Source organism: Notothenia rossii (assembly GCF_949606895.1).
Source record: "Notothenia rossii genome assembly, chromosome: 2".
Classification (NCBI taxonomy): Eukaryota; Metazoa; Chordata; class Actinopteri; order Perciformes; family Nototheniidae; genus Notothenia; species Notothenia rossii.
In genome coordinates this window covers 3,761,580-3,773,756 of record NC_136904.1, presented here as the reverse complement: position 1 = coordinate 3,773,756, position 12,177 = coordinate 3,761,580, and the positions used below count along the sequence as shown (strand labels likewise).

Sequence of the window (12,177 nt, the reverse complement as noted above, 5' to 3'; positions counted from 1 at the left end):
AGGAAAGTTGAGATAACAGTTTTGCCAATGAAGATAAGGAGTCCTTGACAGCCGAGGGGGCCCTGTAGCAACCCACCACCATGACCTGTTGACCCTTTGTTACTTCGACATTCACAGCTAAAAATTCTAGTTGTTTACTAACAGATTTGGAAACCATTTTTGTTACACAAAACTTATTTTTGACATAAATGGCAACGCCACCACCTTTTTTAGGACGGTCAGTGCGATATACATTGTAACCATTTATGTAAATGTCAGAGGCCAAGATCGATTTGTCTAGCCACGTTTCTGATAAGACAATGACATCAGCATCAGTTGAACTCGCCCAAATACGGACAAAATCTAATTTAGGTAACAGACTGCGCACATTTAAATGAATTAAACCTAACCCCGATCTAGAACTAAAATCAGCAGGAGTAGCTATTTGACTAAAACTACCAGGTGGACCCGGATTTGGCTGTACATTTCCTGATAGTAACAACAATAAAAATACCAAGCACCTTTTCCTCTTAATCAACACACATACATTTTCAGCTGTTCTAGAGTCACCAGCAAACTTCGCAAAAGTGAGATTAGAGTTCAAAAAACAATTCTGAAGGACCATTGTGGCAGGCATGTGAGAAAGACAGACATTTGACGAAATGAATGTCCGCGACAGTGCAACTAGCAATTGTTTGTGCAACCCATCCGAACCTGTACAGGGGATGTCCACTGCGGGCGGCAGAACGGACCCGCATCCAGCAGAATTGTCAGGATGACTAGCGAACTTCTCCTTGTCCAGCACAGTCAAAAGAAGGCACAGCAGAAACACGACATTTGCCATTTTCCCAGTCCAGCTCAACAGCATCCACGATGTTCCCGAAGCAAAACCACGTCAGGACAGCAGCAAGGAAATAGGCAATCAGCAGTGTGGCAACACTCCGGTTTCTCCGCGGTATCTCCAGACCAGGCCTCCCCCGCACAGTAGCACCCAACAGGTGGGAGTAGGCCTCTAACAGCAGGTGGATAGCGGCCTTGTACGTGAATAAAAGTAGAAGTACTCAGATCTTGTACTTGAGTAAAAGTAGAAGTACTCAGATCTTGTACTTGAGTAAAAGTAGAAATAATCAGATCTTGTACTTGAGTAAAAGTATTCAGGTCTTGTACTTGAGTAAAAGTAGAAGTACTCAGGTCTTGTTCTTGAGTAAAAGTAGAAGTACTCAGATCTTGTACTTGAGTAAAAGTAGAAGTACTCAGATCTTGTATTTGAGTAAAAGTAGAAGTACTCAGGTCTTGTACTTGAGTAAAAGTAGAAGTACTCAGGTCTTGTACTTGAGTAAAAGTAGAAGTACTCAGATCTTGTACGTGAGTAAAAGTAAAAGTACTCAGGTCTTGTACTTGAGTAAAAGTAGAAGTACTCAGATCTTGTACTTGAGTGAAAGTAGAAGTACCAGAGTGTAGGAATACTCTGTCACAGTAAAAGTACTGCATTCAAAATGTTCCTCAAGTGAAAGTAGAAAAGTATTCTCATCAAAATATAGTGAAAGTAGCGACAGTAAAAGTAGTCATTGTGCAGATTGGTCCATTTCAGAATAATAGATATGATATGTTTTATAATGATTGATCATGAAAGTGTTCTCAAAGCTGGTGAAGGTGCAGCTAGTTTGAATGACTTTGTATACTGCAGGGTAGCTTGATAAAGTCTCCATTGAGTGCACATACAAGTATGCATAAATGACATTACATAAATACGTATTTGTTTTGTAAACTCAGTGCAATTTGTGGATTATTGGACTCTTTTGTAGAACCACTGCACTTCTGCCCCAGGAAAAGGATGTTGTTTAAGTATCAAATGTTTTTTTGTCCCTTTCTAAAATATAATCGTCTGTATCTGCAGCCTCTCTTCTGAATGCATGTGGAGTTGTGAGTGTTGTCTCCACCTGGTGTTCTAGGTGCTAAAAATAGAAGACTGACATCTCACCAAAGAATCACACAATAAACAGGAGATTCATTATCCTAAAAATCAATTTATTGCATTTAAAACTCAAAGAAATCACTGAATGATAGAGATACTGTCGAACAGAGAACGAGAAGAAACAACGTGTCATGGCAGCCATTTCCTGAAGAATCATTTCCACAGGATGACAACACAAAAAAACACACTTGTATATTATAATTATTATTATTGAGTTATTGAATTATGATATCACACACTCATACAACGTTTCTTCTTTATGGCTTCTGTTCCAGCTGTTTATATTGTCTCAAGATCAGACATGGCAGTAGCTCTATATTAAAAAAGGACTTATTGCAACTTTTCCTCCGCATTATATAATCTAAATGAATATATCACATGACAACAACCACTGTGTTTAGTGTGTGACAGCTTTCACTCTGCAGTCGTGAGGAAACTCATCCTAGAGAAAGCTCCCTAAGGTGAGCGCAGACAGATATGAAATCAAAGCAGAGGTCACCATCATACGGTGGTCGACAGGTGCAAACGGCCCAAAACACTTTGAGGAGAAACGATGCAGATATAGAAACTCATGAAGAAACGTCTTCAGCAACTTGAGAACACGTGCAGCTTTTAGAAAACATTCAGAAACTTGAGGGAACATGCGCAGCGTTTACTAAAAGCTGCAGAAACCAAACGCTGCAAGAAGCTCAAAACACAACGGAGACCAGGGGACACTAAAGAGTGACGCACACAGCTGGGAGACCAGGGGACACTAAAGAGTGACGCACACAGCTGGGAGACCAGGGGACACTAAAGAGTGACGCACACAGCTGGGAGACCAGGGGACACTAAAGAGTGACGCACACAGCTGGGAGACCAGGGGACACTAACAAGTGACGCACACAGCTGGGAGACCAGGGGACACTAAAGAGTGACGCACACAGCTGGGAGACCAGGGGACACTAAAGAGTGGCGCACACAGCTGGGAGACCAGGGGACACTAAAAAGTGACGCACACAGCTGGGAGACCAGGGGACACTAAAGAGTGACGCACACAGCTGGGAGACCAGGGGACACTAAAGAGTGATGCACACAGCTGGAACCGTTGACCAAAAGAAATGTGACAAAAAAAGTTGAAAAAAAAAAAGTTGAGTAAAAAGCTACGTTAGCTAGCTAGCTTACAGCAGATCTGCAGTAACATCAGAAGGGGTCATGTGATCACGTTGTTAAAACAAGACCATCAAACGTACATTTCAGGTACGTTTCCAACAACAGTATTAAGTTGGTGAATGTTTTATAAAAGCTGTGTTTTGGCACATTTGCGTTTTTGTATTTGCACCGTTTCTGAAGCTGCAGCGTGTTTCTCCGAATGGAAATGGTTTTGGATCGTTGTAGAGTGTTTGCACCTATCGGCCACTGAACCATCAGCTAAATCAAATCTGATGTTTTCCTGGATGTAACACAAACAGCCTCTCAATTTACCCACACTTTTGCTCATATTTGTCGATAAAACAACAAGTCCACACTGACTGTGTTTCTCTCACTCTCAGCCACAGGGCGAGTTCCTTTTTTTTTTTTTTTTAAACAGAGACACCACTTGACGTTTCACATCGGCTAAACGACACGAATCCACCGGCACAAAACGGCACCACCAGGGGTCAATGAGATGGAGGACAGGTCAAAAGGTCATGTGACAACACTTGATGAAACAGAGCGAAGAACGGCCCGCTGTTGACGGTAATAATAATATTAGGCAAACAACAGCTACGCGTTACACAACATAAATATTCATATGTTGATTTATACTCACACCACATTAACACAGCTTGACATATTTATGCCATTTCCTTTCAACAAAGGCTTTGGCGTACGACTTCGAAAGCATTTACATTTCTCTCATCTGAGCAGCTTTTAACCTCTGGACGCAGCACAACAACAGATGAACTTCCTCTATAGTTGAAGCTAGGTTAAATTTGGCAGTTATTGAGCTTCCTACACTTAGCACACCTTAAACACCACTGCTGCCATCTCTCACACACATGTGTTGCTCTGGATGAAACTAGATGCAAGAGACAAACATGAAGGCCCGTCTGCGTAATAAGTAGCTTACAGATGTTGGAGCTTTAAAGAAGACAACCTTGTACGGACGTCCAAGGCACGCTGAAGTACTTAAAAGCTATTTAAAAAAAAGCCTTTAAAATGATATGTCAGATATGTCTAGGAAAATGCTTTAAACTAAGATTAATGCGGCTCAATGGGAGCGTTGATCAGGGCACCGGGGGGCCAACGTTAATAAGCTACTTACTGTATGGCAAAAAATCTGCCTCATTTGTTGCTTTTAATGAATATTGCACATTTCTAAGATGTTGTGCTTCTGTACGTAGAATATAAACTACCCACTAATGGCTCGTTCATGTTATTTACCTTAAATAAATAAGGACATTTCCCAAAACACGCATATGGCCTCCAAACATGAGCTTATTTTTTTCCTTGTGTTCTTGCAGCTTGTCGAAGGTGCATGTGTTCATCGGTGAAATCATCTGCTGTGTGTTTGGGAGCTAGGATAACACACACACACACACACACACACACACACACACACACACACACACACACACACACACACACACACACACACACACACACACACACACACACACTGCTGCAGATTCCTATTGTGTTATAACTGGTCACGTGAGGCACAGGGAGTGAGGGCTGTTAGGGGAATCAGGGAGTAAAGGATTTAATATGTAGATGAATATTTCTCAGAGGTGGAGCTGCTCTAAAGGTGGAAATAATCCATCTGGATGAATCTAAATGAGAAGAGCCAAATAGTAAGTCTTTCTGAGGGCAAGTTTGAAGCTGCAGGTCAACAGGAAAGCTAACAAAACTAGCCTACCTCAAAGACGCTATGGTAAGACTAGATCTAGGTTTCGTAATCTTTACTTTTTATTCTCTGCAGGGCGTCTAACTCACTTTGCACAGATAGAAAAACTAGCTTTCAGAGTGCAGGTTTCAATTAAAATGAGGATGACATTGCTAACTTATCTGAGGGTATAAGCTAACTTAACTAGCCTACCTCAATGACGCTTAGCAAGAGTGTCTTTCCTGTTAGTAGGACAAGCTCCATATTTGACCATCTTTTCTTTCTTTTTTCTGCAGGTGTCTAACTTTGCACAGATAGAAAGATCTACCTAACAGTGCAAGTCTAAATAAAAATAAGGATGACATTGTTAACTCGGCTGAAGGCAAACAGGAAAGCTAACTGAACTAGCCTACCTCAAAGATGCTATGGTAAGAATTCATTATCTTCCTGTCAGTCAGACTAGATCTAGGTATCATAATCTTTCCTTTTGATTTTCTGCAGGGCGTCTAACTAACTTTGCACAGCTGCAATTTTCAATACAAATTTGAACTGAACTCGCTCAACTTGATGACCCTTTTTACTTCAAGACTAGCTCCAGATTACACCATGTTTTTATTATCTTTCCTGCAGGGACTGTGTCTAACTTTGCGCAGCTAGAAAAACTTGTATTATTATGTGGCTCGGCTCCACTAAAGCAGTAAGACAATGTCCACCCTGCAGCAGCTCTGCCTCTGAGAAGTATGTGTACAAGTAAAACTCTGATCCTCTGGGCCAGATCACATGAGGCTGCAGCTCTCCGTCTGCTTTTTGAGGTCTTCCAGCGTGGCCTGGGCTTTGTCCTTCAGCTGGTCCATGTCCACGTTCTGGATGTTGGAAAGATGGCCAAACACCGACTGCTTGCTGGCTTCTTCCTGGCCGTCCTCTGCAATCATCTTGGCGAGTTCTGTGGGCAAAACCACGTCGTCGCCCGCCTGCTGGATCTGAGTCTCATCCGTCTCGTTCTGAGGGACAAAAGTCGGGTTAAAGGTCACCTATTATGCAAAATCCACTTCTTCATGTCTCTTCTACATCAACATGTGTCCCCTCTGTGTAAAGAGACTCTGAAAGTTCCAGGAACAAAGATTCTGTCTCTTTTTGTCCTGATCCATTTCTATAAAAACCTGTCTGAAAATGAGCTGATCAGATTTTGGCCACTTTGTGATGTCATAAGTAACGATGTTTTGGCTTGAGTAACCATTAGCCAATCACCAACCAAGGTGAATTACAGTACGTGAGTTACATTACTTTCGCCACTGGTTTTACACATGCATTGATCTTGATGGTATTTTTATGAATCCAAAATATGCATTATTCAAGCTTTTTCTTTACATTATCTGAGCAGGACATATTCACCTTTGGTAGTCGGTACTTATCCCGGAAATGACTTCTGACTGTGGCCCTCTCGGCTTTCTTCTGGGCAAAATTGGCTTCTCGTTCCTGTCTGCAAGAAAGGTCGAACAAATGTGTTTATTGTCAGATTTTCTCCAAACACACTGAATCAAGATACACTTTTGAATCAACTGCGCATGCTTTCACCAATTACCCCTTAAATATTGCAACCACACCAAGCTGAAAATTAAAAATTAATAATCGCCATGTGGGTGGCTTTGCTTTTAGAGCAGGACTCTGCCTGGGTGGATTGCTGCTTAAATAAAACAGTACAAAAAGTGATTAAATAGAAACATTTGAGAAACTGAAAATCAGAAACACGAAACAAAGAAAAAAAGGATTAAATTAAAAAAAACTCTATAAAAGATAAAGAAAATGCAGTTAAAATATTGACTTATTATCGTGAACAGATATTTGCAGTATATCTCATTTCAAGCCGAAAATGACATTCCCAGAACAAAGGACCATATCTTCACTTCTAAAAGGGTTACATTAATAATCTTTTCTCTCAAAGTAATGATGAACCTGTGAGTTGGATGTGGAAGAGTCAGAATCAATATAGATGTTTTTTATTTTAAAGAAAATTCAGATTGAACATGGTAAAAAACTGTAAATTAAAGTGTCCGTCCAAAAATTCCTTTTGACTTATAGTGAAAACTACCCTTGGATTATAGTAAGGTAGACTAAAAGCTTTAGGAATCCAAAGTAAAACATATAATAAGTACCCTGTGTCAAGAAAACCTTTTTAGAGAGGTTTAGCAAAGAAAACTCCACCTCTGGGGTCATTTGGGTGGAAATGGCCGTTTTTACTGTTTCTCTGGAACCCATTGGTCGATTTTGGTGATTGACATCTCTTTCTGACCGTTAGATCCAATAGAATCAAAGAGGGCTTTCCACATAGGCACACATGTTAACAAAAAAATGTGGGGGCTTTGCGCATGCAGGTTTGCATGAGAGCGAACCTGTAACGACGAGACGCCGTTACGAGAGCTCACATGTTGATATAGGCTAATCATTGTTTAATAGGTATATTGACGACAACTTCCCCTTTCCCCATATCTGTTGCTGATTGTGTGCACCTGGTGCCCTGTGTTGTCTCCTCCCCCCTCACCTGTGTCTAATTGTTCCCCCCTCACCTGTTTCTTGTTAGTCTGTTTGTGTATTTAGGTGCTGTGTCTTGGGAGGCAGGTAGTGTGTGTGAGATCTTTGTGGCTGCAGGATGTGTTCAAGGAGAACAGCAGGATTGAGGCTGTGAACTTTGTACACATTATTTTAATAAATGCCCACGTCGGGTTATATTTTTGGACGTTCTGCCTCTGCCTTCTTGCTTGGTCTGGGCCGCTCAACGGTCAGTCTCACAGAACCTATCTCTCGCTCTGACGTATGGAAACGGAAAAGCAGGTTTATTGCTTATGGATTATCAGAAATCATTTCAAAGGGACACAGACACATTGGATTAACCTATGGATTAACTTCAGCAGCGTTTTTATCGTTTTAATGCCATTGAAGACCAGTTTTGACCAGACAACGACAAAGGTGAGCCATTTTGCCGTTTCTAGCTACCTAGCGCCACATGTTTTGATGTCCGTTTTTGTTAATATCTTCGCAAGTTCTTATCATGGAGTAATCATGTATGTACCGATCGATTCTGTGTCTTCTCATGATCAGATCGATGGGTTGGACGTGCAGCTACGATAAGTAATAAGGGTGTTATGAGTGAGTTTCTGTGCAAAAGGTTAAAATGGAAAAACTGTGCCGTTTTAAAAGTGGTAATTTTTTGCAGAAATGTGGTACGAGTAGGTAAGGTCATAAAGGTCAGGCATCATCAAATAAATAAGGGTGAAATTGATATGAAAACTAACTGAGTTTTTTTTGTACTTATTTATTGATGACTTAATATATCCTAGACGGTATTAGGTTAGTTGAAAGCAATAATATTAAGTTGAACCTATTAAAACTTAATATTGTTGCTTTCAACAAACCTAATACAGTTGATGTGAAATCTGTGGACAAAATACATTTAATTAAAGTCAATGTTTCAGTTTTTCAGTGCAATAAAGGCCTGGACACACCAAGCTGACACCAAAGAACTCACACAGACGGGACCCGACTGTTGTCTCCTCACGTCTCTGCGTCTTGGCCATGTGTCGCACTGGAACACACGCAAAGACTTCAGCCGACGGCCAAGAAGCACGTACGAACTGCGCATGCGTGAGTGGCAATAACTCTCCTTACCAGCAGGTGGCGGTAGTGTGTATTTGTCATTCAAAAGAGGCAACAACCGGAACACAGACTGCGTGATAACCGAGAGAAGAAGAACAGACTGCGTGATATAAACAAACAACAAATAGCGTGTTCCATGTTCCCTCTCCAGCAGAAGCTCACGGGGCTTTCCCAAACCTGTGTCGAGAGCTGGAGTTAAATGAAACCTCACATTTGCCTTCTTAATAGTTTGTTTGGGTCCCTCACTTCCGTTTCGCTTCTCATGCACTGATTCGCTAGCTGAACAGCCAATCAGAGTGATTTGTTTGGCCGGCTGCCGTTTTCGGCTGAAAAGACACGACGGTGCGGGACACACCAATCTGAGTAGGGCGTGTCAACGCTTATCGTTGGCCTATCGCCCACCGACGGACAAAATCGGCTTGGTATGTCCGGGCCTTAATACTCCTGTTTTGACTTGGATGTTACCACATCTCCTCTTAACTACTACATGGAGGAAACATGGAGGAAACATGGAGGAAACATGGAGGAGACATGGAGGGAACCTGGAGGAGACATGGAGGAGACATGGAGGGAACATGGAGGAGACATGGAGGAGACATGGAGGGAACATGGAAGAAACATGGAGGGAACATGGAGGAGACATGGAGGAGATATGGAGGAGACATGGAGGGAACATGGTGGGAACATGGAGGGAACATGGAGGAGACATGGAGGGAACATGGAGGAGACATGGAGGGAACATGGAGGAGACATGGAGGAGACATGGATGAGACATGGATGTTGTACTCAAGTACAATAACTGAGTACTTCTCACGAGCACATTAAAATAATGTATTTATTGATTATAGTTTATATTCTTAATTTGAATAACTAAGTTTGTGATATAAAAGTTATCGAGTACATTTGAAAAATACATATCTGCCTCTAAATTGTGGTGTAGTAGAAAGTATCAGAACATGGAAGTAATCAAAGTACCTCAAACATGTTTTATCTTCACCATCCTGGACGAACCTGCCCTAGCTGTGCAGCGGCGACCCTTTCTGCACTCTCACTTATGGAATACACTTTTATGGGTCATTTGGTTTGGGCTTTCCTTCGTGCTGCATCCGTTACACGTATTATCGCAAATACATCAAACAGGTCAAACTGCTGCAGGAACAAGAACAATATACAAGGATATGAAAATAAAACCTTACTGGTTGATAAACTAAACTAGAACTGAACTGCAAGTGGAACATATTAAAATAAATGATTATAAAGATGAAGCTCTGTCTGTTTTGGTCTCAATGTCACACCTTCATCACACTCAGAACTTTTGCACATTGCACGAACATTTCTGCACAAAACTATTAAAACTGCACAGCTTTTCAAATTTAAATTCAGATATAATGCAAATATGTTTTTATGGGATTTTACGATTCTTTTTTACTTCATTTTCCTTTTTTTTCCTTTTCCTTTTGTGTTTTTATGTGTCTTCACATCCTATTAGAAATAAACCAGATTCTGATTTGGGTATTTTCATCTTTTAAGGGTTTCCAAACCCTCGTAAGAGCTTTGTAACTGTCTTTGCAAAATGTGCAGTTTAGGGAAAAGCAATAAAAGATAACACTCCTCATAAGTGCCTTAAATCTGACTCTGCATGCATCCATGAAAGCTGTGAGGCATTTCTTAAACTCTGCACATCAAAATGTTGGGGAATGTCCGATGGTCCTTTTTTAGGCTGTTTTCTCTGTGAAGACTCACTCATGTAAACAAGTGTTGCCTCCAGCAGAGGGCAGACTCCAAGCTGCTGGCAACGCTCTCTCCACTCAACTGTCTCTGGAGTATTTATGGCTTCAGTCGATCATAATTCTATTCCATTAAAATGTGGTCATGCCAATAAAGCCCCTTTGTATTGTGTATATATGTTTATGATACAGTATGACATCCTGTGGTTGCATTGAACACCAGCTGCAGCAGATGGGGGGTCGTTGGAGGACCACAGGCATGGTCTTCAAAGTGTTTGTACCCAATGTGTCAGAGGAAGGTTGTTGTTTCCAGAGCTGCAGCGTTTGTGGGAGCCTCGTTTCACTTTGGATTAACGTGAAAGCTCCAAATGGCACATAGCGACCATGCAGGGCTCACTTGCAGCCAATGAGTCGAGTGCCCCCTCTCAAGGGCATCAGATGACCCTAGTTGTCACTGTGTGAGGATGCTGAGGGTGATAAAATGTCTACATGTGTCACGCCAGTGTTAGATCCCCTCCTCCTCCCCAACCTAATTCTGCTTTCATCTGAGCGGCGTGTGCTTCTCGGTGATCTACGCTCATGTTTAGCACTTCTGACTAATAACTCACTTCCACTGAAGGTCACATAATGACGGTGGAGCGTTAAAGCTCACCTCCTGCAGAGATCGGTGGGCTGAGCGGAGCATTAACACTGCCAGAGTTAGGACTTCACCTCCCACTCGTGCTTAAAATGCCTTCACACGGCGCTGTGAGGATTAAAGTGTTTATGCAAATGTGCGAGGGAAACAATTGGGTTAATTACGTCTTCATAATTCATGTACTCCTCATGCTGGAATACATTTGTTCTTTAAAACTGTGTCCTTTCCTGATCATTATTTATCCAAGTAAAGTTATTCAGACACCAGTGAACGTCTGACATGTGAGTCCTGCTCCAAGGGAAGCATCACCCTAATCCATAGTGAGTTGCTGTCTGCTGGATGACCTTGTTGTTTCCTTCTAATGTCCCCCAGATAGACTCAGTATGTAAATCAGGGGACATTAGCATGTAGAGAATGCACTTCTGCAGGTCAGACTCAGAGCATTTCAATGATAAAAGCCAGAATGACAAAGGAAGTGACTGGTGCACAGCTGGATTTAGAGCTGTTAGTATATTTTAAATAAACTGCTTTGCACAATTACTGATTCGATAGAAGCGATCTGAATTCATTTTGACACCACTTTTTGGTCATCTTGAGTTGTATAGGAGCAATAAAAGTCGACTTATATGGAGTAAAAATAAAACCATGTTAGTTTATCCTGGCTGCTTGCCCTCTGATGATATCCGAATTTAGTTTTTGTATTTACTTGATGTGTCATGCATGTGTCATTCATCGCTCGACGCACAGAAATGGGAACATGTTTCGCCCCAGGTGAGAATCCCTGTAGAGATTTCCGTGGAAGAATAATAATAGTAATTCCAGGAATACCATATTTAAAAAACAACATTAGAGACATTTTCCTGATAGCTAAGAGCCGCAGATCTCCCTGGGCGAGAGGAGCAGCTGTGCGTTATGGCACTGATGCGTAAAAGCGCGCACTGGGAGCTGCTATTTACACAGAAAACCACATATGCCACAGTGTTGTTATTCTATCACCACGTTTAAAAAACACAATCTTATCTAATCATCTTACTTTTCCTCATCTAACTGTTGTTGATATTGTTCAAACTCCTCTTGAGTCATCCCTGCGCCGCCGCGTCCGTTTTCTCCGCTTCGGGTTTCTCTTCCCGAGTCCTCCAGTCAGGTTCTTCAGCTGTCCTCCCACCACGTGTTTCACCATGAAAGCCATGGCTGGAAAGAGTCCTCTATTCGATCAGGAAAAGACGGTAAAAAAATCTCTTGGATGGAGTATCCTATCCGTCAATAACCCTCAGATTCTCGGTGGGGGGAAAGCGATCAAACCGCGGTAAAAAAAACGTCTCCAGGTTTCCAGCACCACTTTCCTGGACAGCTCCGCGCC

General features: G+C 41.8%; 1 protein-coding gene across 1 annotated transcript; it reads right to left on the bottom strand.

The window, feature by feature from the left end:
- Positions 1–1,986: 1,986 nt before the first annotated feature.
- On the bottom strand, positions 1,987–12,114 carry cplx3b (complexin 3b). Its single transcript, XM_079666763.1, is given in 5 exon segments — positions 1,987–5,803; positions 6,195–6,282; positions 11,851–11,905; positions 11,908–11,944; positions 11,947–12,114. Coding segments are annotated over 5 exon segments (465 nt in total). The 5' UTR covers positions 12,007–12,114; the 3' UTR covers positions 1,987–5,578.
- Between the last annotated feature and the right edge of the window lie 63 nt (positions 12,115–12,177).